At 40.5% G+C, this 27,031-nt stretch overlaps 2 protein-coding genes across 3 annotated transcripts in view; one reads left to right on the top strand and one right to left on the bottom strand.

Annotated features, from left to right (window-relative positions):
- Positions 1 to 4,142, bottom strand: part of LOC136359299 (protein adenylyltransferase SelO-like) — a 23,164-nt gene extending 19,022 nt beyond the window's left edge. Inside the window, exons 1-6 of one of the 2 annotated variants that reach the window (XM_066315801.1) lie at positions 3,827 to 4,142; positions 2,425 to 2,543; positions 2,075 to 2,203; positions 1,279 to 1,343; positions 1,119 to 1,175; positions 921 to 1,019 (exon numbers count right to left, since the gene is read on the bottom strand). In XM_066315801.1, the coding sequence (XP_066171898.1) occupies positions 921 to 1,019; positions 1,119 to 1,175; positions 1,279 to 1,343; positions 2,075 to 2,203; positions 2,425 to 2,543; positions 3,827 to 4,001 (644 nt within the window). In that variant the 5' untranslated portion in view covers positions 4,002 to 4,142. The remainder of the gene's footprint in view (positions 1 to 920; positions 1,020 to 1,118; positions 1,176 to 1,278; positions 1,344 to 2,074; positions 2,204 to 2,424; positions 2,544 to 3,826) is intronic. The other variant, XM_066315792.1, reaches the window with a different exon arrangement.
- PDSS1 (decaprenyl diphosphate synthase subunit 1) lies at positions 4,000 to 27,031 on the top strand. The gene is given in 11 exon segments (XM_066315927.1): positions 4,000 to 4,290; positions 5,849 to 5,913; positions 6,750 to 6,873; positions 7,241 to 7,371; positions 13,965 to 14,106; positions 15,151 to 15,262; positions 15,350 to 15,459; positions 22,027 to 22,107; positions 22,288 to 22,401; positions 25,790 to 25,870; positions 26,570 to 27,031. Coding segments are annotated over 11 exon segments (1,392 nt in total). The 3' UTR covers positions 26,711 to 27,031.

The raw sequence follows: 27,031 nt of genomic DNA, 5'->3' as shown, positions 1-27,031 counted from the left end.
GTTGAGACGACAGCAAAGGGAGGCTCTAACCTGCCAAATGATTTCCTGCTGATATTCAGACAGATTTAAAGTTCTGCATTAACAGCCAACAGCAACGAGTCTCAAGACAAAGTCAGTGAATAAACCATCAAAAATGTCATTTACAAACACTGCACCTCAACAGAGCAAATGAGTTAGAACTAATGCTAAAGAGATTTGCAGACACTTTGCAAATACAGACACCTAGCCATGTGGCAGCTGAGTACAGGCCTTTTCTGCAGAACATTTGATTTCTTTGAAGCCTGAAGCACTGCAGTGCAGACTTGAGGCTACTTGGAACACAAAATGAACTTGACAATTTAAACATGATCACCTGAAAATATTCAGTTACTTGATTCTGAGAAAATCATCCAAATGAATGAATGTGTTAGTCTCCTCTGGTTCAGACAGAATTAGTTTTAAAGTATTTTTTTATGAAATATCTCTCTCTCTGCTCAAGGGGTGTTTGCATAGATTAAGAATTGAAAGTAATTGCCTACATTCAATTCTACCTCCAATATTAATGTTTGTTCACGTTGTTGACAATTTTTTCCCAGCAATCTTAAAAATGAGAGGACAAAAATAACCACTTTCAACATTTTCCTAGTTGGCTAGATTCTAGAATTTGGATTAATTTTACAGGAAAGAGTCTTTACTACACTAAAGTTAAGTTGTATTTCTAGAATCCAGCAAACTACATGATACAATTAATTGCTGGACCTTATTATTATTGGAAAGTTTTATCCAAAAATCTGTAGAGAATGTATTCTGTTCTGATTGCATACATATGAAGAGATCTTTCATCTTGAAAACTAACTGTCCTACTTTATTGATGTTCAGTGAAACTCAGTTACAAAATTACCTGTAAATTAGTATACTGTGAAGAAAGGAAAGAAAAATACCTAGCAGCTCTGCTTGTAGGAATTCCAAGATAGTGCATTGCCTCACTACATAAAAACTCTCGAACAGAGGAGCGAAGCACAGCTCTTCCATCACCATTCCTATGGAGAACAGAGAAATAAGGAATAGATCATAAAATCAAGGTTAATTTCAAAAAGAAAACACTCAGTTTTAGAGTACACAGAATAACTGCAACTTACCGGGAGTATGGGGTCTTTCCTGACCCTTTTAGCTGCAGTTCCCACCTCTCACCATGCCTGCAAAAGTACCATTGGCATTTCTAACCATCGACCTCAGGTTAACCATGAATCAGCTACACTGAACACAGAGTTCAATCAGACACTTAAAAAAAAGTCCCACCTGTTTGTATATACTCCGACCAAGTGGGCTCTTCCATCCCCCAGCTGACCTGCCCAGCTACCAAACTGACAAAAAATTAAAATCGAGTTATTGTCCTCTATCATTTATAGAAGTCATACTTGAAAAAATACAGATTAAATCTAGGTCCTCACAAAAGACACATTTGCTCACATTAAAATGTTGATCCCTAAAGCTGTATTTCCACACTCACTTCAAAAATAAATCAGAAAACCACAAGAAAAGAGTAATACCAGTAATCCTCTTCTTTTTTAGCTTCCAGCTATGACGTACAGCTACAGACCTGTCTTATTTGTATAATGAGCTTTTAAACCCACATGGCTTGTTTTGCTTTTTTTAATTGGAAATTACAAAGGAAATTCTACCATTCTTCTCCATGAATAATCATAGCCATTTCAATGAAACTTCAATCTTAGCAATCGTGGTGTTGTGGTGAGGCTCTGCCCTTCTCCACTCCTCTGAGCTATCAGTATCTATCACAAAGCAGAGCTGGCCAGGCTGCTAGGGTGCTAAGCACACTCAGCAGCTAATGAAAGTTAAAAAGGTAATTCACTTCAGGCATAAACAAAAGCAGAGTAAGTAAACAGGGCATTATGGAAGGATATTGTAGTTCTTTTCCACCTGCAGCCTGTTACGAAGAACAAGTCTGCAATCAAAATGTTAGTAAGCATTCATGTACTCACAGGCAGATAGTCATGTACTTACAGGTATTACCAAGGTGTAATTCACAAGAAAAGACCTACACAATTCCATCTGGAACAACGAGTGCTATCCTTACCTGGTGACCCCCATACCTATGGGCCAGTGGAACAGACCCAAATATCACCTTCCCACCACTGACAAACTCCAGAAAATCAGATGATCCTTTGACAGATACATCAAGATCCAAAATATTTTCAAGGACTTCCTGGAGAAAAAAAACATACTTGAACATGAACAAATTTTCAGTGGTAATGAACATGTTTTCTCTACACATTTCATCATTAAAAGACATCTCACAATACGGTTTTTCGTTTGGAGTATATACTGAGATGTTTCACAATAAATAGCTTATGAATATTAAAATTACTTTAGTACGTGTATTAATAATTTTTACTAATTAGAGAGGAATTAAAAACAATAGCCAACCTTTGAAACAGCTACAAGACGAACTCTAGATTTAAAAGGTGTAGGATAGACAATTGAAAAAATGCAGTTTTTCACATTACGGACATAATTTTCTTGGATCACATCAACTGGAAAAGGATCTGTAAACGTGAAACAGAGAACAAATGCTATATAAAAAACAATCACATTATTCTTACTATGTTTCCTCTTAAATGTAGCCAAAATGCTTTAAAACCAATTTAAACTTGTAACATTACAACTTTACGAATGTATATTAAGCCTTCATGAAAAGCAAGCCCAAATAAATTGAGGATTTTATTGTTTGCAAATTCTCAAAAGGACTGAATTCTGCAGTTAAAGAATCTACCAGAGCATTCTAGCTTTGAGATCTAAACCATATATAAGAATAGGCTGAACAGACTCTGACTAGAACAGTCTCAGGGAAGTTTGATGTTGGACTCAATTATATCCACCCTAAAAGATACCTGCAGGAGACAGAGAAGTACGGCTTTCCCCACAGCTGAACAATGTAGTGCAAGAGATTTAAGTCACTGTGCACCAGTAACTGCTGTGTACAGTCCATATGCAGCAATGACCACCACACAACCCAAGAAAACAGATGATGTCTTTTCTGAGTAATGTAAACAGCGAATGAATGGGTTAGAAGATGTAGCTCTTGCCATCACATACGTGTGTACTCAGAAGTTGTGCTTCATTCTTTCTTCAGACCTACTCTGCGCCCTTTTCCATTGTAACAGACAACAAATACTGTCTTAAGACTGTGGTTTACCATCTTTATGGACTTTGCTTGCAACAATCTTACAATTCCACATCAATTATAAAATCCTAGGACCTCACAGTCACTGTTATGTAAAAATTTTAAGTTAGTTAGGATCTCTGGAGCCTGGCTGCTAGCCATATTTCTCACTACCTCTAATGACAGATCCTGTTATAGCCAGCTGCTACAAGATTTGACACTACTATTTCTTAATGCTCACGAGTAATTGTGTCACCTGATGAAATTAGTTCTGTAATATCATCATATCAGTTAGCATTATGATTACAAGCAGTTTTGTATGCCCGAGGGCTAGGAGAGCTGGAACGCGTTGTCTGCTTCCAGAGAGGTGTCAGCTTATCAACTCCGCACTAACAAATAGCTGGGACTTAAAAAAATAAATAAAAAATAAAAAAAATTTTAAAAAAAGGCGCCATCCTTTATGGCCGATCGTTTTAATTTTAAAACTAATATTTGACTGTGCGTTATCAGGTCTTCGCTTAAGTTACTGCTTTAGGAACTGCTACAACCCAACAAGCAAAAGCGGCGGGCAGGACAGCAGCACACAGCCTGGGTACAGGGCGGGACAGGCGTACAGAGCCCCGGGAGAGGACAGGCGTACAGAGCCCCGGGACACGGCAGCCGTACCTAGGAGGCTGTCGGAGGACAGGGCCCAGGCGCAGAGCTCCGCCGCCCGGCGCCGCGGGCACTGGCCCGGCTCGGGGCGGGAGGCGTTCGGGGCCGGGCAGAGCCCGCGGGAGCCGCACAGCGCGGCCACACAGCCCCAGGCCAGGCAGGCGGGCAGCCAGGGGCGCCACCACATGTCCTCAAACCTCGCCTCCCAGAGCCACCTCCGCACCCGGCCTGAGGTCTCCCGCCCTCACAGAGGGCGTTGAGGGGCCCGCCCGGCTCCCCGCCGGAGGGCGGTGGCGGCGCGGGGCTTCCGCGTCCGGGTCGCGGCGGTGCCGGGAGGCGGTGCCGGCGCGGCGGGGCTGGGGGACACCATGGCCTTGCGGTTGTGGTGGCGGAGCGGCGCCTCGTGCTGCCGGGCTCCGCCGCTGGGCTCCGTGCCGAGCCCCGGCCCCCGCGCCCCGCCGGCCCCCAGCGCGGCGGTGAGTGCTGCGGCGCCGGGCGGGCGCGGAATGAATGGGGCGGGGGGCGCGGGGGGCGCCCGGGGCCGCGGATCCTTCGGCGTTCCGAGGCCTCGTCCGGGAAGCGCCGCGGCCCGAGGGAGGCTCCTGGCTTGGGGGTCCTTGCTGGGGGCAGCAGCGCGCTCGGTGCAAGGTTAAATTCCAGATTAAGGTTTGTCAGCCCTGTGAGAGTGTGAGCCTCTCGGAGCCGGCCCTGGGTGGGAGCAGGGCGAGTGGTTCTCATTAGCGTGAGATTTTGAAGGCGTTTTTGTGTGTTAGCGGTGTGAGTGGTGACGGGGGCAGTTCACTCACTGCCTTGGTTTGGAGCTGCCTGACGAGGCCAGGCTGCGGTTCTGACCCTCCCTGAGGGGCTCTGGCTGTCCTGAGCCCCGCCAAGGTGCCGTGGCCATCGCGTCCAGCATCCGCACCAGCCGCTGCTGCGGGGCAGCGCTGGAGGGAGGGAATCCGTGTGTGCGTGCATGGAGGAAGAGTAGGAAGAGATCGTCTATTTTTAGCAACAGAACGCGGTGAGAGGTCCGAGAGAGCATCTTAGGAATGCCTCAGCCATAGGGCCGGACACTGAAGTCGGACAGCAGTGGGTTGCAGGTCTGTGATAAGTCGCCTTCCTTTCTCTCCTTGCATGGCCTCGTGTAAGGCAGGATGGAAGTGCCCTTGAGCCATTACAGTGCTTTTGTTTCTCTCCCGCTGTCGAAGGAGAGAGAGAGACTTTAATCCACATATTAAAGGAGGAGACGCTGAGGCAGTAAGAGCTGGTCTCCTTGAGCGTTTCTGTGTGAGTTTTTTCCGTGTGAGCTTTTCCAGAGGCGGTTTGGTGAACACGTGGATCGCAGTGATTTTAGGTTGGTTCAGGCCAGCACTGGGCAGGGCTCGGGACTTCCTGGCAGCACTCCCAGGAGCAGAGCAGAAGCTGTACTTCCTTTCTCAGCCTTATCTGCTGGAATCATGTACCTGGGTCTGTGCCTTCCCCCACAGTCCTGGCCTCTGTCTGCAGGGAGAGGTCATTGGAGAGATTGCTAGATTTGGAAGTTATGTTCTGGACATTTAGCAGGAAAGATGGGCAGATGTAAATTATAAACAGCAGGCTGAATTGAAATTCCTTCAGGGGAAAACAAGGATATGATTTTCTGTTAGTGTACTGAAACAGCTCATCCTTTTCTCTGTGTCTTGAACTGGTACAGTCTGGATTTATCTGCCAGGCAGGGAACGTTTGAAAATTGCACCTTGCACAAGTGCAAAAGCAAGGTTTTATTGGAGCAGCTCTGGTAATTTAACTGATAAGCTTCCTGGGATGGGCCTGACAGGGGAGAAAGTCCAACACTCTGGAGCTGAAGAGTCAGTTCAGTGTGCCTGTTGGCGCTCATGTCTCACGTGGTATGGAAGGGCTTATGAGACTCCCCTTGCTGCTGGGTTGTTAAAAAAGGAGAAATAGAACAGTGGTGATGGATACATTTTTTTGGAGTCAAATGTTTTTTGTCAGCTTAAAGTTCTAATAAATTATCCCTGATTTTATTTTGTGCAGATGTGTCACATTACCCAAAGAAGTTCAACTTCCTCGTTTCAGAAAATATGTAGTATATTTTGGCGGTGAGTTGGAGATTCACATTGTTGTATAGTGGGTAAAGACATAGTTATTGGTTGAACTGGGTAGTTACACCTCTGAGCTGTAGACTTTGAAAATAAGGTTTTTCACTCCAGTGTAGACTGCTGCTGTAGTGCTGAGTCTGAATCTCAGTTGTTTGTCCTAGAGAGTAATGGACAAAGCAAAAATGTAGCAAGAAAATACATACAGTTCACTTTGGAAAAGGAAACATTAGAAGAAGAAAAAACTTCAACTCCGGGAAAGAAACAAACAAATCTCCTAAGCTAAGTGCATCTAAATGCAGCCAGGAAGAGCTTTCACCCTTTTCTGATTAACTTCCGTGGCATCATCATGCTACCTGGAAGTATTGATTTAATTTATTAATTTTATTAATTTATTAATTTTAGCTGGGTATACAAAGGAAAAAATATCCAATCTAAGTCAGGAATATTTTTTCAGGAGGAAAGTAACAGAATACTTGGGTTGGCAGAAGTGAAGGCTCTAACTCCAAATGTAGGCTATCTATAGTGTATTCAAAAGGAATACAGCAAGAGCAACATAATGTTCTGTGTCTCAGAAGACTTCTGGGATCTGTTAAGGGCAGAGTGTGTTTGCCAAATGTGCTTTGCCAAGTCCCATAGGTTTGATCATCAATACATAGCTCTATTGTCCTTGCACTTTACTGTCTGTCTGAAAAGAGTGTTTTGATGCCTTCATATATTTTAACCATTTGGTTAAATGTGGTGTGAGGGGAGAGGGATCCTTGGAGATGTTTCTGTTTGGGTAATCAAGGGAACTTGACTTCTAACAAGACTACTCTCCTGACAAACACTGTCACCAGGTTTCATCATACAAGTACATCCCACTGGTGCAGCTGCAGTAAGACAATTAGTGATGAAAAATACCAAGACCCTTTTCAACTTGGTAAAAAAGACTTGAAGAATCTCTATGAAGATATTAAAAAGGTAAGGGATTTTGGTGACTATGCTAGAATGTCATGATGATTGTTTTTAATAGCTGCCATGACTTTGGAGGATGTTTATTGAAGGAATGTTATTTATGTTTATGGACAGCTGTCTGAAACTTAAACTGAAGACAAACAGAACATTTCTCATATTTTATAGAACTAGAATGCAATTTTTTCTCCTGATTTGCAGTGCTGGAATGCATCATTTACATTTCAGATTCCTCATAATAATTTTAAAAACAATTTGAGCTTACACTGGGTGGAACGAATGCAGGCAATAATGTTATACTTGAGTACTGTTTTACTTGCACTGGACAGATTGACTTTGTGACTTCTATGCTGAAATGCTTTTGTCCTTTTTATAGGAGTTGCTGGTCTCTGCAGCAGAACTTAAGGAAATGTGTGATTATTACTTTGATGGGAAGGGGAAGGCCTTTCGACCAATGATTGTGGTGCTAATGGCTCGGGCTTGCAACATTCACCATAATAATTCCAAGTGAGTTGAAAGTTATCATTCTTGTGTTTCTGAAAAACACTTTATGAAAATAAAATGCTCCTCAGCAAAACCTGAATGTAAGTTCCATCTTGAAGCTGTATTTTTGTAGTTGCCAGTGCAAAAGGAACTGCTGGGTTTATTACATATTTCCACGTGTTAAATCGTGGACTGTACTGTGCTTGTAACCAGGGTGAGTAAATAAGGTTGCCAAATTACAGTATTTGTAAGGCTTTTAGTCAAGTCTACCTTCTTGCATAAATGCTTTATTAGAACCTTTAATACTCTTGGAAACTATATAAACTTCATTAAGTATTTTTCATTTGTTATCACTCCTGTTCCTATTAAACTCTGGTCACAGGTAAGAACTTTTGCTGTGAGAAGAGACCTGCACAGATTTTTTTAGTAATTATGCAGAAAAGAGATTAAACGGGTGGTATGACTATATTCAAAGCTGTGAGATTTTGAAAATAGTCAGACTTTCCCACTCTCTAGTAGCAAGTTTTTACACTTTATGTAAGATTCTAAGTTAATTAGTCTGGTGTAATCCTTAAGTCTCCAAGTTGCTTGTGTTTTGAAAGCAGTTTTAACTGAGCAGAAGATCATGCTTGGCCTGTACTCTCTGTCACTCCTGAGTCTGGCTCATTGCAAATGCTTCACTCCACACGTTCCTGTCAACTGCTATGTTTGCATTTTGAGGAAAGATGTTGACTGGAGTGTTCTCTGCCTTCCAGCTATGCTTCCAGTCTTGCCTTGTATAGAATTTCGAACAGATAATCTTTGGTTCCTTTCCAGAAGTGTTTCTAGACTAATTTGTCAGTCTTAATGGATTTCTCTGAGCTCTTGCAGTATTTTCTTTCTGCAGGAGTAGTTTAATGCCATGTTACACTTAATTACTACTTCAGAGCATGGCGTGTATTTTGTTGCATGGATAACCCCTTTCCCTCTACCTCCTTCTGTGTGAATATAATTTTGAGGGAGAAAGCAAAACCGAGCTGGCAGTGTCCTTTCGTGTGTGTGGCAGTTCCCCTCGTTTTAGGAAAAATCATCCAGGATTAATGAACTTTGCTTCAGCCAGATTCTTTTGTCAGTTCAGGACTGCTTCTTGTCATTGACTTCAGGATAGCAAAAGGAACAGCACTGGTTGTGAAAAGCCTCAGGAATGCCTTTTGCCACTGACTGGCTTAATATTTTCATAAGTGGTCTGGGCATGAAAAACAGGAGCATGAGGATGGCATCTTTTGATGGCAGAATCATTCTCGATGGTCAGCCATCTATGGTGAAATGTAATGAAGCACAGTAAACCAAAAATTTCTGCATGAACCTGTAGGGTCTCGGGTGTCCTGTTAGGGCATAACCCCAGTGTGGTTTGCAACCACTTTCATTATGAAAAATCTCAAAGATATCCTAGCATGCATCAGCCATCCAGTTAAGCTATGGGAATGTCTATCACATGTCTGAAATCATCAGCATGTCTGATCCCTGTGTTCAAAATAAATTAGGTCTGGCTAGCTTCAGGGATGGATTGCAAAGATAATCACAAAGATTGAAGACTTGTGGTCTACAGATTTATCAGGAACAGGGTGAAAGAGCTACTTAAGACAAAGCATTATGTTGCTAAGAGAATGGAAATTTAGGAGGAGACTTTAACAACAGGGACAGTGAGTTTCTGGAGCATCTTTGGAGTCAAAATAATGGTAAAAATATTTTTATCTCATTCTAGTGTGTAGCATGAAAAGCTTATGAACAGAATCATGCGTGCAGTACTGAGAAGGCTGGAACTGATGTCATACAGTGTGGGAGTTGAACAGTGAATCAAAGAGAGGTAGCAGTAGAAAGACTGAATTTGCCTGTATGCTCAAAGAACATTTGCTGTCTTTTGACATATGTATATGTTCATGGACATATTCTTATCCACATGTTATGCTGTCTCCAAACTGTCAGGACCAGTTTTGATACCTGCCCTGTGCCAGTAAGAAAGTGCCACATATGCCTGGGGCAAGTGTTTGCTTTGCAGTAGCCAACCCTCAGCAAAAGTTCTCTGATTTCTGGATGCCTATGTCATTTGGCAGCTTTTGTGCATCTGTTGTGGTTCTAATCAGCACCTCCAAAATATGTTCAGTGTTTAAAAGCTGCCTCATTAATCTGAATGTTCCTGGTACAAACCAGGCTGAGTCACCATCTTTGTCATGTTGCTCTTAGAATGAAATTCTGAGTGGCAAGAGCATAAATGTTTCAGCAAAGGAATGGAATGAAATCTCAGGGTATTGACTTTCCTCTTCTGTGCCTTGTGCTAATTTCTCCAAGCCTGTGATTGTAATTAAATATCCCATATGTTGATAGAAGTCTTCACTGTACTGCTTGTTGGTTCCTGCATGGTGACCAATGCTTTGGAGGATTGGCAAGGCCGTGTGAAAGGAATTTACATTTGTACTGAGCATATCCAGTTCCTGTGAGCTGATAAAGTTTTATGGGCATTTTCTTCTCTTGTGCTTTTAAGCTGCTTGAAGCAGGCTATCTTACTCCTGCTCTGTGTGTACATATACTTCAGTTGACATTGATACTATGATTGATTCATTATTTTTCTTTCTTAAAGCAACATTGTCTCCAGGTGACAAATTGTTCTTCCAACTTTTTTATGTTTGTGAGGAAAGTTGTGTATATAGAGAAGTAATACTGCATATTTTTAACTCTGCTATTCTTCTACAAACCATAGAGGAAAAATACTTGCCTTGCATTCTGTTTCTCCCAGTGTTTTTTTTTAAATACATTTTTCCAGTTTCAATTTGTCATTTCCCTTGAAGCATTTTATCATTCTTTTACTCACTTAATACTGGTTCTTCTCCCAGGCTTGTTTTTCTTTGTTGAGGCTTTGGTTCCCACATATGTAATTGAAGAGATTGACCACAGTATCTGTAGGTTTATAAGGTGCTGTTCATCCCTAGCATTTTCTTTTTAAAGTTTTTTCTTTTAACCTCTGTGGTTTGTATTGCTGATGTTCTGTTTCTGCTTCATCTTGCTACCATTCTCAACTGTAATATAACTTGCTGGACCCAGCATGCTTTTGCCTGCTTTTTCATTTCCTTTTCTTTTGTGCAATTTTTGTATAAAAGGTAATATTTTTCCTTACTTGTAAAATAACAGGATTCAATTTAGGAAGGCTACAGGTCCTGATCTTACAAGGTGATCCCAAGAGACCTCTTTCTCTTCAGAGAGAACTGAGATTTCTCAGGAGAATGGAATGCCCAGGTAGTCCTGCTTGCAGGTTAGGTGACATTGATCATTTATGTTCAGGTTTGAATGAGGTGAGGTATTTACTATACCTTCAGTGGGTTAACTCTTTTCCTAGAGTGAGAACACTTTATTCTGGTCATAATAAGGAAAACGACAGTTGTATAAAGAATTATCTGAACTGTTACAAAAAAGGTAAACGACTGAAGTGTGTTGTTTCTTTTCTTTTGAAGTTTTAAGTGTCAGAAGTCCCACCCTGAGTCTTTAAGTCCCTTGGGCAGTGGCTTCTTGCTTATTGATAGCAACTTTGCTTTGTGTGAGAGAAGAATTGTTGTAAACAGTTTAAGCTGGGGTCATGCAAACCCTTAATTTCACACATCCACTGGCATTTCTTCACATACCTGTGTGAAGAATTTCACAGAATTATCACTTAGCCTGACAGGACCTAGTGTTTCTGTATTCTTCAGAAGTGTTCACGAATGAGAGCTTTTATTTCTTTTCCTACAACCAAATGGAGAGAGGCAAATAAGAGAAGGCCAAAGAAGTTCAACAGTAGAGGAAACAGCACGAACTTTGGAGGGGGGGAGAAATCCACAATAGTGTGAGAAACAAATAAAATGATGTGGCTAAACTCGATGGAGTATTTCCTAAAGATAGGACCTGCCAGCAACCTTAATTCCCTTTTGTTTCACTCCTCCAAGCCATCATTGTCAGAAGCCCGTGTTGTCAGCTGCTCTACAGTTTTCTCCAGTGTTTATACATGCATTCTCTGTGCTTCTCCTAGTTTGCAATGCCCTTCTGTGTCACAGGCTCTGTTTTTGAAATGGTTGGTTCTTTCCAGCCACAGGACCTTAGCAGGAGAAAGATGCTTAGAGGACTGTGGCCATAGCACAAAAATTTTGCAAGTTCTTGTGCTCATTTCCTCTCCTTTAACTGGTAGTATTTACTTATGGGCAAACACATTGCTTCCAAGCTCTTTGTTGGAGAGTGTAAATACTGGTTTGTGTAGTTTTGAGTTCACCCCTCACCGTTGTTGGGTGGTTTTGGTTCGTTTTTGTCTGTTTTGGTTTTGGACAAGGATATTTGGAGGGAAATATTTGAGGTTTCTTAACCTGTATGTTCAGCCTTGGCTCGTTCAGTGTTCGTGAAACAAGTTCTGTAATGGAAAACATCTCAGGGTGCAGTAGACCTATAAAACCTTCTCACTGAATCAAGCAGGGGGTCCTCCTGAAAAACAGAACATGATTAGTTGTATAAAATATCTGTGTAAACATGCATCATCTTGGGTCATCTTCACTTTGAGAATGACCTAAAAACGGCATCTTTCCACTTACTGGATTTGCAGGGACCCTGTTATCTATTGAGCCAGTTTTTGCTTTTGTTTTGCAGGAGAAGCTGAATGAAAAATGGCAGGGGATGAGAAGCATCCTGCATTTGTGTGTTTTCCCCTAAAATCGGCATACTCTGATCTAGAATTAGTCTCACATGATGCATGTAGGAAAGTAGGGAAGAACCTTGATTGAGACTTTGTGGAAATAGTAGTTTTAAAACCCCTTCAGATTAAATTGTCATATTTGATACAACTTCCTGGAAACAATGAACCATGAATATTCCTGTGCCATTTTTAGTCATTGTCAGAGATAAGAGAGTATAATGCAGAACTTTTCAGAACCTGCTTTTGAAATAACTGGTTTTGTGCTCTCTTCATACTACTGAAATATTTCAGTGTGTTAGTGAGTGTTGCCATTTACTGCTGCTTCCCAGCAGGAAATCCAGTCTGCTGACATAATTAATGAAAAAGGGAATCCTCTACAGGAGAACAGTGTATGAAAGAGGCTGGAGACCTTTACAGTTTTTTGAAGGTAAGTTTTTCCTACTTAGTAAGAGTAGTTTATTTTGGAAAACTTTACACTGAACTAGCATTTGATTAAATCACTAGTCCACATTAAGACTTGCCTCCAAACAACCATGAAGGTTTCCAGCTCTTATTTTCTGTTGTGTAAAAGCCATATTTTCACAGCCTATGAGCTACCCGTTCATCCTGCTATTGTTCAGGATGTAGAACTCCCACTGACAGCAGTACAGAATTCTGTATAGAGGTAGGTGTCAGAACGCAGTGTTATGTCAGTAGACTGCAATATGTTCTTTCATTTTGTGATTAATCACTACATTTTAATGGACATAGGCAGTGCAGGAAAGTTTTAAATTCCCTTAGCTGAGCTGAAATTATCTTCTATTTCAGTTCTTTTCCTGTTCTCCTGGAAAATAGTATGATTTTCTCTGTTGTCTGTATACCAGAAGTATGGTATTTATGTAGCAGAAGTAGTTTCTTTCTTTCCTTCTGGATTTTTGGGGTTTTTTTGTGTTACTGTTTTGTGTGTGGGGTATTTTAAATATCCATGTGGACTTGTTACACCTTTGAGGCAAGGCTGAATGGGATAGCTATTTCTGGGATTCTGCATGTAACCCGCAATGAAAACAGATAGAAAAATAGCAGAAGATGGTGGCAGCTGGATACTAAGGGAGATGGTCCTTTATGTGAGCTAGGTTGGCTCTTTTATGTGCTTTTTGTGAGTCTTGTTCTCTAGATAATTGCTTCTGTGTTCTTTCATTACCTTCTTTTCATCTAGTTAAAAAAAAAGAAGTAATGGGAACTAGTGAGAGTTGAATCATCAGTATTGGATCTTCTCAAAGGCTGCGTTCCAATAAGTGTTAGGTAGTTGGTGTTTACAGGCCTAAAGTGGTTGCCGTAGAATTCTAGTTAATTCCTCAGGCTTCTGAAGAACCTCTGGGGTTTTAAGGTAATCAGATAACATAAAGGATAAGATCTATGAGTAATGTCTTTCAAATGTGGAATGCAGGTTTCTGTTCCTTCTGATCTCTCCAGCTCACTGGTTAGTAGTTATCCAGCTTTAGAGAGTCTGTGATGCCACATTTATAGGTAGAACGACAGAGGTAAGAAAAACTTAAAACTCATCTATAAAGCTACCTGGCATTCTTTTCTCTACTGTTTTCCAGACTTCAGTCTTGGAGCCAAGCATCCTTGATGCTGTGCTATTTATTGCAGTCTGGATTTAGAGGGATTAAAGTCTGTAACGCAGGAGTTTTGCAGTACTGTTAATGCAGCAATGTAGAAATAGGCCTAATGAGGATGGACTCGTCCCTCTGCACTTAGAGTACTAATGTGATCTTACTTTCTCTTGTCTCCCTAATTCTAGGTTTGAAAGAAGGGGGTCAGACCAGGAAAAAGCTGTGACGGCTGTTTTCAGAGAAACAGTTTTTGTTTGGTTTTTCATAGACTTTTTAGTGTATTGCAGCATATACAATTGATTTAATTATTTGACAGTTCTTATTTTTTGTTTTAGGGAGGTGCAAGCAAGCCAGCGCTCTGTGGCCATAATTGCTGAGATGATCCATACAGCTAGTCTAGTTCATGATGATGTTATTGATGATGCAAATTCTCGCAGAGGAAAAAGGACACTTAATCAAATCTGGGGAGAGAGGAAAGTGAGTTTGCTAATAAATGCAAGACTTGCCTTTGAATTTCAGCAGAGCACAAATACGTAGAGGTTTGTAATGTTACTATCCCTAGGTCTTGGAATATGTCAGAAAACATATGAAGAGGTGTGCACGGTTTGTGGGTGAGACAAATGTGTTTTCCTTTTCTGAACTGTTGGAAGCATTAGATAATGAATGATTGAAGTGTGTAAGTGTTGGGGTTGTTCAGCCTTCTCAAGAGATGACTGAAAGGGGCCCTCATCATAAGTATCTGAAAGCAATGTCAAGAAGATGGATCCAGGCTCTTCAAGTAATAGGACAAGAGGCAATAGACAAAAACTGAAGCACAGGATGTTCCACCTGAATATGAACAGATTGCTCAGAGAGCCTTTGGAGTCTCCCTCACTGGAGAGATTCAAGAATCATCTGGATGCAATCCAGTGCCGTGTGCTCTGGGGTGACCCTGCTTGAGAGAGTTTGCACCAGACCCACTGTGGCCCCCTCCAACCTGACTCATTCTGTGATTATTACTGATTTTATATTCCATGTGCCATTCTCTGCAGTGCTGTTAAAATACTTTAAACTTGCACCACACTCTGAATGCAGATTCAGTGGTGAGCACAAAAATGTTTTTAGTCAGCGGGAAAGTTTTTTTGAAATTGGTGTTTAGTTCACAGAGCATTACAAGAAAGGTCTTCACCAGAAAATGTAAGGAAGGAACTTGGGGCAATTCAGAGTTCACATGGTGCAACAGCCACAAGGGAATGGTCAAATAGAGAACTAATGTTCAAAAAAACTTCATAAGCAAACACAAACTGCATACAGGGAGGACACTGCTTATACAGAAAAATATAAACAGTACTGTAAGAAAGGGATTCAGAAATTCGCAGATTTCAATATTTGGTTATGTGGGTTTGGCTCTTAAAATGAGATGTTTGTGCTTTATGTAGAAAAGTTACATAATATGAGTAGATCTGAGAAAGGAAATTGTACCGTCTATAGTAACACAGGAAAAGACTTAAGGCATCGTCTTTTTGTTGTTGTTGTTCTTAGGCTGTTCTAGCTGGTGACTTCATCCTCTCAGCTGCTTCTGTAGCATTAGCACGAATTGGAAATACTACTATCATCTCTGTTCTAACTCAGGTGATTGAAGATCTGGTGCGTGGTAAGGTTTTTTCCTATTTTATCTTCCCATTTGCTTGCCTAAGCAGTAAACCCACAAATAAAACCTCCCATCTGTGCAACTTTTTAGGTGAATTCCTCCAGCTGGGTTCCAAGGAAAATGAGAATGAGAGATTTGCACACTACCTCGAGAAGACTTTTAAGAAGACAGCAAGTCTGATAGCAAACAGTTGTAAAGCAGTATGTACGTCTGTCTCTTCTGAAGTTAACATACCATACTCTGAGCTTCACAGCTAAACTCCTAGTATTGCTGTTTGCTCTGGAGACCCTTCAAAGTAAACCCTTGTAATGGTATTCTGCCAGAATGTGAATGGGTTGAGATTGTGAATTTTATCACAGTTCAGCTGTGTAGCCTCCAATATTGGTTTTCACTTTTTCTTTGTGGTTTTTTTACTTATACACAGATATATTATTATTCTCAATTGAATCAAAATAAGGTTCAAATAATCATAATGGTGGCCATCTTCAATTTATGAAATTCTGCAACTTTGAGACGCTGGTTTTAAACTCAGTTGATCATTTTTGAGCCTACAATTTGATACTAAATATTCTTTGACATCTGGCCCTACTCATTGGTGCTGAGTGAGACCTTAAATGGTAACAGTGGGAGGAAACAATTCATAGAATCAGAGAGTAAGCTGCTTTGGAAGGGGCCCATCAGGATCATCAATCCTGTCCCTGCATGGCACACCCCAAGAGTCACACCATATGCCTGAGAGCATTGTCTAAACACTTCTTGAACTCTGTCAGGTTTAGTGCTGTGACCACTTTTCTGGAGAGCCTTTTCCAGAGCCCAGCCATCCTCTGTGTGAAAACAGTTTCCTGATATCTCTGTATCACATTGTAAAAAACCAGAAGCATGTACTTGATTTGTCTGGGGGTTTTAATTATCAATTGCTTTATCTAACCCTGTCACTCTGTTCTCTTACTTGATTGCAAAAAGATCCAATTCAAGATTATGTTCTTACACAAAAATAGATGTTCGGTTTTAGTGCAGAAAATAGAGGGGCATAATACTCTCGCCCCAAATGAGAGTTTTATTTATTCTTTTTAGTGAAAGGCACTATAGCTGATGGATTCTATAGCAAGCAGGAGTTCTAAGAGAATTAGACTAAAAATCTGTGCTAGTGTTAATCATCTTCCTTTGTTCTCAAAGAACTGGTACATTAGTGCAACAGACAGCAGTTGAAAATAGCTTATATCAAAATGATCACATAGAATGAGACACATGGACTTTGGAGGAGGGAAAATACCTTTTATTCTAGTTGGAGGAAGGAAACTAAGTCTTCTGGTTTGCTCATATTAATAGCAATATGACCCTGACAATTTTCTCTTGCAAGTCTTGCTTTATATCAGTAGGCACCTGGACTAGTAAAGAGCATCACATTATTCTGCTACCCGAGAAAAAACATACACAAGTTTTAATATTAATTTTGACATTCTGCCTAAAAGAATCTTTGCAGATAGATGAAATCACATTCCCACTGGGTGGATTCTCCCTATAAATGAGCTAATTTAAGCTTTTTCCTTTTCATGACTTGCAAGAGTTAAGGATTTAAGCACTTCCCTTAATATTAAGGCTGTGATGCTGGTCAAGGGGGTGTTTGGCTGCTTTTCTTCTAGTGGCTGATCTGAGTTGTTCCACTGCTGAATTGCTGTAATTTTATATGCTGTAAAATTTGTGTTAGAAAGGAAAACTGAGAGAGAAGGTCTCTCTTCATGGCAAATCTTTACTTGCTGCAAATAGTATCAATCAGTTGAATATGTATGTTTCCCTCAGTTTCTTTCTGCATGGATTACCAGAACTCTGTTGATAGCAGTTAAAAGGGGTGGGTTTTTTGTTTTGTTATTTTGGTGTGTTTGTTTGTTTGTTGTTTTTGTTTGTTTGTTTGGGATTTGGGGTTTTTTTGTTGCATGTGGGTGTTGAGATACTTTTGTTTAGATGGCTTTGGCTACTGAGGAAATGGAATCAGAAGGGAGTTCTGTTTTCTGTATCAAAAATTATAAGCAGGATCATCAGCTCTATCTTGAAAGATAATTCAGCTAAAGAATCAAGAGTATTCATATCTTGTTTTCAGGGACAAAACTAAGAGGAGAGATTATGGGGTTTTAAAACAATTCTGTTCCTGTTGATGATAGGAAAGTCCTGATTTGTTGCTGTGGTTGAAGAAAACACAAGTATTAACTGGAAAGACGATGTCAAACAAGTTCAGGTGGCACCTTAGAATTCCACAGTGCCATGCTTTAGAAGTGGAAAAGTAGAGTATTCCTGGAAAAAGGTCTAAACAAGACATACACTATAATTGATACATTCTCTTGCCACCAAAGCATTACTGCATTTAAATTAAAATTTTTTGAATTAGGACTTAGGGACAAAACAGTCTGTTGAAGATGTTAAGAGCCATCCCAGTCTCTGCAATAGTTCTGCATGGGGGAATGTTACCAAAGTTTCAATCAAAGTGTATTGTAAAAGGAAACAGTGGCAGATGGCCCAGAGTCATTGAGGCCTTAGTTACTGCAAGGCATTTTTCAGAGAAACATGAGGTGACTTTAGTTCAAGAATTCAGAAACAATAAAGCTGAAGTGGAATTTCTGTTTAGTCATCAGGCCAGCTGGAAATAGCAAAATAACTTGAGCAGATTTTCTGTAGTTTTTAAACCCTGCCATAGTGTGAATTCCTGAGCCTCATAAAGCTGTTTGTATTTTGCATGGCATACTTTCAGATGAGGGATTAAATCGTGCTTGCTTTGAGGTAAGTATGAAGGTGCACTAGAGAATCTTGATTTCTGTATTAGGAGCAAGCTTGTGCCTTCTTGTGTGAGTCAGGGCTGTGGAAGGGACTGAAGAAACCAGTAGTCTGCAGCTCTGGATCTACCTGTGATCTACAGGATCTACCTGTGAGCTCCTGCTCTAACCAGTTCCTAGTTTGGTGTATGCACAGGGCTCCATCAGAAAACCCTACCAGCACTGGAACTGGTGCCTAGGAAAATGAGACCTCTGACCCCCACCAGCAGAATTGAATCCCCCTCCAGCCCAGCTAGACCTGCAGGCTACAATAATGTCCAATGACACATGTAGGGTAATAGCATAGCAGTATCAGATATTATTGTCAGCTAGTAAACTGCCTTACTTTTTATTTAAAATACAGTAAGTCTTTTAGGGGTATTTCTTTTGCTGTGAAAAAGATGTGAATAACTATATCTTATATATTCAGGCAGATAATCTTTGCTACTGAAAAGTGCAACTCTGCACAAACAAGTACTTGGTTAATCTGTTAAAGTATTAATTACTTAAGAAAAGGTCAAATGCAGGTAAAGGCAGACTCAGGACAAGATAGTTGCCTTGTGTGGGTATCTCCCTCGGCCAGGGAGGCCTCCATCACCCTCTCCTCAAGAGTAGTGCCCAGGAGGGTTTGTGGGGCCCGGAGAAGTCAGTGGCATTCCCGCAGCAGTGGAGGATGAATGTGGGGAAGGGGCATCACTCCCAGCAGCACATCCAGGGCAGTGAGACCACAGGGCTGGGCTCCCTCGGGACACACATGGGCACTCTGCAGAGAGTTCTGTGAAGGGCCACCGTGAGGGCAGAGGCTGGAGCTAATGTTGTGCCAAGAGCTGTTTTGAGTCTGGAATAAGGAAGACAAAGGGGGAATCCTCCTGCCATCTCCAGCTTGTAATTGGAGGGCATAGAGAGGATGGAGAGATGTGCAGTGAAAGGACCAGTTGTATGGTGGAAAAATTCAGTTAGGTTTGAGGAAAAAAATTCTCCATGAGGTTGATCAAGCATTGCAACATGTAGCTGAGGCAGTGTGGGATTTTTCGTCCTTGGAAGTGGTTAGAAACCAACTGGACACAACTCTGAGAAACCTGATCTAACTGTGGAATAAACTCTGAGCAGATGACTTTCAGAGTTTTCTTCCAACCTAAACTATTCTGTGATTCTCCTGGAAAGAGGAACACTGCTCCTGTCTAGGAAAACAGTGGTGGATGTGCCAGGAATGAGAAGGCAGGAACCTGACTGCTTTTGGAGATGGGCATGGAGGAGAATGGCTGGAAAAGGGGAAGATTTTAGCTTTTTCCTTTCCATGGAGCCAACAAATCTAGTGCAAGAACAAACATCTCTTGTAGTGTTTATCCAGGCAAATTCTGACCCAGCAGAAGGTTTTCTGCTCTGACCTACAGAGCACTCAGTGGTAGAGATGTGCAAATGCTTTCAACTCCAGCTGCCATATTGTCACATATTAAATATCAGAGCAGGATGTATCTACCCAGAGCTGATGAGGTATTTTATGGATGTAAAATTCAGTAAAGAGGCAAAATTGTTTTCTTGTCTCTTGTATGACATAACAGAAACTTTTGTTTTTTTGCAAACAGTGTGTGTGAAATAACACCAAGGAGATTGTCCTACTTTGCTGAATTCAAAGAACTTTTCTAAAGAATTTGTTCCACTTGGTATTAGGAAGAATTTCTAGTCACGATTTAGTGGAGGACAGGCCTGAATTCTTGCAAGATTAAATTTGTCATGAACCAGTCAAGGAAGCTATTTGGGGAGCCCCTAGGCTGTTTTCAAAGGCAGAGTTTTACCATTTAAACACACATCACTCTATTGACTTGGTTATTCTGATTTGTATTTGCAAATGCCTGTATTGCCCCAGAACATTATCCCAGTACAGCTCCAGTTAAACTCCATGTGGGAGTGACAGGCTGCAGCCCGGCCAGTGTCCAGCTGGGGGCAACAATCTACAAGAGCATTTTGAGAAATTGCATCTTGAGGGAACTCCCTGATAGTTTCAACCCAGTCATTGCAGGTTTATGATGTGGTCAGAGGGTTGATCACTTGAGGATGATTGGGAAAACAAATCTCCTGAATTAATTTTTTTTTTTTTTTTTTTTTTTTTTTTTTTTTGGTGTGTGTATGTCTATGAATAAGACATGACCTTTCAGGTTAAATGAGGAAGTTCTTTTCTTTACATAGCACTTCCTCTCACCCTCTGCCAGCTACTGCCCACTCTGACCCTTTGCCATTAACCAAGATTTTGTCACTGAGTTCCATATTTTAATCTTCCACACAGAATGAAATGTGGAGGTAGGTAAGGATTTCCCTGGAACAGGGTAGATGCAGCCCCCCTGCCACGCTGGCATTATGGGATTTATATTACAGAAGCAAACAAAAGTTTGCATGGTACAGCAGTAGATGTTAGGTCTTCAGGCAAATTCTGCTATTTAAGAGACAAACATCAAAAGGAGGATAAAAGAGCATATTGTACTACTTTGATAGTCCCTAGCAACATCTATTTAAATATCTCATATTTGCAGTTCACTCTGTTTAATAGCCTTCAGGATTTTGTATGACTGTTAGAGATAAGTAGCATTATTTTCCTGCTATACTGTCCTCCTCTTTTAAAAAAAGGTGGGGAATGTATGATGCTGTTAATTCCTCAGTCATCCAGATTCCTCTGGGGTTTAGTTATTATCTACAGATGCAGGTTATGACTGGGAAGTGTTCTGATGCTCAGATATGAAGTGCACTGATGCATGAAACGATCTCTCATTTTGTGCAAGTTGCTTCACATTTATTAGGATATAATGTTGTTTCTTATTCCCATCTTCACGTTCACCTTCAAAGTGACTGCTGGACTCCCTTTTAGTTAGTTTGGGGTTGGTTTTGGGGCTGGAGGGGTTTTCTTCATGATCCTACCTTACACCATTTTAAAAAGGAAAATAAATAAATACACATATATATATTTATATTGTGGTTTTCTTAACATATATTTTTAAGTCTTAAAAATGTATCCTCACTCCTTGCATTAGTCACAGCAGATTTGGAATGCCTGCAATAAACCAGGGTGGATTTTTGTCCTCTGGTCCTGATTGGTTTATTGAAGGTTGAAGTAAATCGGAGTATTTAACCAACCTCATTTTGCAAAATGTATAATCAGTACATAAATGCAAAAAGCATAAATGCCCTTACTTTGAAGCAAGATATTAATTCTCAAACCTTAGTGTCCTGTATTTTAGTTTTGTGGAGTTAATTCACCAAAATTTTTGTCTCTCAAGTAGTTGATTGTATTTTTAAGTAAAATGTTTCATTTGTCTCAGTTTAGTGATACCTTTGTCAGCTTGGAGTGCTTTCTTCATTTGCTGTCTTTCCTTTGCCACTAATTATCCCTCAGTACCTTTCCCTGCAAGCTGATCAACTCATCTTCCTGAGCAAGTCAGACACAGTTAACATCACCTTAAAAATAATCATCCTTATATCAACTGGCCCTCCTGACTGGGTTCAACACATCCAGCTTTGTGATGTTTTATGAGACATGTAATGTCCATTTATTTGTTGTCTGACCTCCAGTTATCCCCTGGCTGATTTATACATGTAATTAGCTTAATTTCCCCATAACTGGACTGTATATAACTACTACCCTGCATGTGAAGTGCATCCACATTTCTCTCTTTATCCTTGCACTGTAATTTCTAAGCCTGATAAATATTTAATGAAGCTAATCTCTTTGCAGAATTGAATGTAGTTTTAATACTGCACTATAGTACAGCCTTGTTTTCTAGTAAGCTTGGCTATTTGTGTGTCTCCATGAACAGAGATAAGCCAGAATGTGCCTGAGTCAGTTTTTTTTTGTTTTTTTTTTCCTTTCCCAGATCCCTCCTGCCTGTGCTGGCTGTGTCACACCTATGTTCAGGGGCTAAAAGTGGATGCTAACTAAAGCTTTCTATTTACTTGGGGTTTTTGTCTTTTCAGGTTTCAATTCTAGGCTGCCCTGATCCCAAAGTTCATGAGATTGCATACCAGTATGGAAAAAACGTTGGCATAGCTTTTCAGGTAGTGTTTTTGTTGAGCTAAATGGAATCTAAAATCTAAAGGTTTCCAAAGTGCTTTAGAAATCAAAGTGGGCCGTCTTAATCCTTCCTACAAGTCTTGTCTTTAACAAGGATTATTCTGTATTTAGCTCTAATTTTTAAAAAAGGAATTTTAAATAATCAGTATGTTTATTTTTTCCAGCTGATAGATGATGTCCTGGATTTTACATCATGTGCTGACCATCTGGGGAAACCAACAGCAGCAGATCTCAAGCTTGGATTAGCCACAGGCCCTGTCTTATTTGCTTGTCGACAGGTAAGTCAGCAGGAAGCTGTTTCCTCAAAATAAAAAGTGTAAACTGCTCCTCACAGGACCAGCTGAAACACATCAAATCTCCAGTGTCAGTGATGAGAGTGGCCTGGGCACATGTGACAAATCAGAGTATTCCATCTCAGATGGATTCTGTACACACACACAGGTTGTGAGAAACACCTTCCTGCACAACTCTACTTACTGTTAGGCTCTTGTAGGCATTCAGAGAGTTTTAGCACATTTTGCATAGGTTATTCCTAAGTAGCTTCTTGCTTGTGTTTTCTCCTGAGACATCTTCCCAGGCTTGATTGTGTATGTAGGCTTTTTTACCTTGTTCTGGGCTTTGTATCCATCTGGGGCCAAGAATTGAAATCTCTGCCTTGCCTTTAGGTGGGTATCTTTATTTATTGGATTTGATCTCTTAATCTCTTTGTCTTCAAATATTATCCAGTTACAAACATGGGTAGCTTTCCTGTCTGAAGGTTGGATAAGAGAAAAGGGAGTGTCATAAATAAAACAAGCTTAAAATTGGCCAAGATTTTCAGTGCCTTAAAAATTATTTGGAGGAGCAGAATGAAAACAGAAGTGTGTGCGGCATGAAAAAAACCATTAAAATTGGTGCTAATCCATAAAGAGGAAACAAACTGGTTTAAGTCCTTGCTCCAGTGTCTTGTTCACCAGAGGCAAGCAGATTTGGGGCTTAAAAAGCACTCCTTCCTACCAGGCTTTACAATGCAATACAAAAACTGGCACAATTAGTTCCAGCCGAGCTCTTGTCTATGATCTCTCAGTGGAATTACTTAGAGCTTGACATGGGAGAAGTTCTAAATCATTAAAAAAACCGCAACAGCTTTGACATTTACTTCCCCCTCTAAAAGAGCCTGTTGTGGGGAGAAGTGGAGCATTCACAACTCTTTGCTTCCTTATCCTTTGGGCATTTACATGGATCTGTATCTCAGAAAAGACAGGGGAGCACAGAGTGTCAGCCAACTGACAAAGCAGATGAACGCATATTGAGAACAACCTTCTGCATGTCCTCAGCGTCTCCCCATATTCATCTGGGGGATTCACAAGCATGTTCTTGAGTCATTATTTCAGAACCGTGTCATCAGCAATTGGAGCTGTCCAAAGAACAGTGAGACACTCGGGTAGAGAGGGAGCATGTTGTTGTAAAACCGTTTTTGTGTGTGCTAAAGCCGTGTGCAGAAAGAAACAAGGCATGTTGCAAATACCCAATTTTGGCAGAGAATGGGTGACATTGATTGTCTTGTGGGTGTTGAATATTCCGTTTTTTAAATTAAAACTATTCTTTATTAATTTGTTTGGGTTGTCGTCTCTGACTTTGAACTTCAGCTGTCTTTTAATTAGCTTTACAAGATAAATTAGTTCATAATATAGAAATACAAGAAAAGAAAACCTGTTCATCCTATTTTAAAATCTTGTTCTTTGTAGGTTGCTTTTAAATGCTTTTCCTCATTTATATCTTTGACAGATGGGAAGTGTACATTTTTGCATTGAAAGATAACTTGACTGTCTTACAAAGTTTTCTGCATTAGCCAGAAAGCTTCTCTGCTGAAAATGTCCTGCTGTTTTCAAGAAACTGGAAGAACAGCACTACATACAGACTTAACTGATAGATAAACAAAACATGGGTGCTAAAAAATGTGGAGCTTCAACAGACACTTACTTGTGATGCTAAAAGATATTTCATGTATTTGTACCTGAGAAAAAAAACTCATGAGGCAGGACTATGAGACAGTCCAAAGTGTAATTATTAATTATAGGCTGTCTTTTCAGATTAGTATTGCTGCTATTCTTTCATATAGCTGTACTCCTCTAGTTGTCTTCCTGACAAACATTTGTTAGTTGTTCATGTGCTCTGGATCTTCAGTGACAGATGCCTTTTCTTCCTGTCCTCTCTCCTCCCTCTGAAATCCACCTTTGTGCATTAGAATATTAATGTGAAAAAAATGTTTACCTTGATATAAAACCTATTTATTCAGCATTTAAAGTTAGGTCATTAAAAAAAAAAAAAAAGCCAACGAAAAACAAAACACTCCATTTATTTTTTAAGAAAATACACTAGTGTATGCTAATTTTAAAGCTCCTCTTAAATGAGTACAGCTGAAGAATGAAGGTTTATTTTTACTATAAGCATTCCTGTTAAATGCTGATGTGCTGCCCACTAAACATGCAGAGTTGCTAATAACAGCTCTGCCTTACAAGTTTGGGGATTTTCATGTCCTTTAGTTCTTAAATATAAAAAGTGATCCGATATGCATCCTATATAACTGTAAATATGAATAATGTCAAAACTGATTGCATGAACACTGCAATTAAATTGTCATTACCTACGAAGGAAGCTAGGATCTAGAAAAAGCCAAGACTTTGTTTTAGATAAAGTATGAGTCACCACTGAATGTACTTCTGAATGCATCTTCAAGACTATGTATGAGTAATAGGAAAATGTCACAGCACTGAGGGGTGCTACATGTTTGTACCTGAACAAGGCTGTAAAGCTGCAGTTGCAGGACCAGAGGGGTGCAAGGAAAGCAGATCATTATTTACAAGTGTATGGCAATAAAATCATCTTTGATCCTTTCAGGCAAGATGAACAAACAGCTCTTTCCCTTAAAAAGAATTCTTCTGTGAAGTAGTTGCCTTGAATTGTGGCCTTATTTTGTTAAGCAAGAGGTTTTTCTGTTTCTAGGCTGTCTGAAGAAAGAGGCTGCATATTTAGCTAAGTGATGTGATTTTTCTTAAAACAACTGCCTTGAGTTACCTTCTTGATTTGTAGGGAATTGAGCATGCTAACTACAAATGCTATGTGACTGAAAACAAAATACCTCAGAGTTGTCATTTTTCTCTTATTTTAAAAAAATCTGCATCTATAAAATACCAGCACAATGGAAAACATGAGAATGTAACCAATGAGAATGTAGCCAGTGTTACCATGAGGGGGTTTTACAAACTGTGCAATATTGCAACAACAAACATCCTGGGTTCTTTGTATGTGTGGGGGCAGAGGTGCTGCTTGTACGAGTGCCAACACTAACCATGATCTGTGAGAGAATATCTGATACAGATTATTCAATAGGTAGTAGCCAGATCAGGAGTTACCACACTGGAGCATCTGCTTCACATGATAAAATGGCAGGTGCTGACTTCTGCTACCACTTGGCTACAGCCAGCAGAGATGGCTTAAGTTTTAAATGCTTGGGCTCTGCTATAGTGTGCAGACTGCAAGGACGAACCTAAAGCTGTATCTGTAGCAACAACAGTGAAAGGGGAAGAGAGCTGCACTTTGCTGTCATTCTGAGCTTAGCCTGGCAGGCACCTACATGGAAAACAACTCAAAGGCAAGTACAAACCCTTCTCCCTTTGTGCTTAGTTTCCAGAAATGAATGCAATGATAATGAGGAGATTCAGTAAGCCAGGAGATGTTGAACGTGCACGGAAATATGTGTTGCAGGTAAGACTGATACCAAATATTTCTGCTCTCCCTGCTGTTAAGTCTGAAATTCATTGTCTCTCAAGTAAAATAGCAAGGCTGCATTGTCAGCTACCTGCTGAGCAGCATGCAATGTACAGTGCCAAGTCAGAGCTCCTCAACTCTCTACTGGCACAGTTTTTTAGCAGAAATGATAGGTACTGAAGAACTTTCTTCTTTTTTTCCCTCCAATAGCATAAAATCCTCATGATCAGTAAAAAGCTCATCCATGAACTCGGTGCCTTTAGCTGAGACATAGCTGTATTCAACAGCTGGTGTAAGTGGTATAATTACCAGTGTGTTTTGTAACTGCAGTTATGCACACCCCATACCAGTTTTAATTGACTCTGGTCTAAAAAGACTGAGCAATGATCTGTGCAAAATTAATACCTATTTTTCAGAATAGCAGGGGGGTTTTGTACATCTCTAGGGCAGGAGGAGAAGGGATAAACCATTAGTTTCCAGTTTGATATTAATACCAGTGCTGTTTTAGCACTTTGACAGTTCAGGGGAAGGTAGATGGGCTCCCCTGATTACAGGATGAATCCTCTTTCTTTCCCCATCAGAATATAATGTGTTAGGGTACTTACTGACCTTTAAGCCTCCCCCTGTGACCGAAGAGGCAAAAGGCAGGAGGAGAGGCGGATCAGTTCCCCATTGCTCTCTGTCTCCTCCCCTCAGAGTGATGGTGTGCAGCAAACGACCTACCTCGCCCAGCGCTACTGCCACGCCGCCACGCGCGAGATCCGCAAGCTGCGGCCGTCCCCCGAGAGAGAGGCCCTGGTGCACCTGACAGAAATGGTTCTCATGAGAGACAAGTGAGACAGCTCCTTCCACTCCTTCTGGCAGCTACTTACCAGACTGTGCCTGAATTTATTTCAAAAGTTACTTGCTTCCAACACAAGCTACCAAAAATTATTTTTTTTAAAACAACCCTTTTTTTTGAAGTTCTACTTTCATTTTTTTTAAACAAAAGTTTAAAGTGTTTTACTGCAGGAAGCCATGCAATTCAGAGCAAATCAAACTGTGCTGTACAATTGTTTTAGCGGGGGCTATTGATTGTGGGGGATGGGGAAGATGTTTACATGTTGATGCACAAAGGCCACAATGAGAATAAACATAAATCAGTGTATGAAAACTGAA

Source organism: Sylvia atricapilla, chromosome 1 (assembly GCF_009819655.1).
Source record: "Sylvia atricapilla isolate bSylAtr1 chromosome 1, bSylAtr1.pri, whole genome shotgun sequence".
Lineage (NCBI taxonomy): Eukaryota > Metazoa > Chordata > Aves > Passeriformes > Sylviidae > Sylvia > Sylvia atricapilla.
This window is presented reverse-complemented; position numbering and strand designations above follow the sequence as displayed.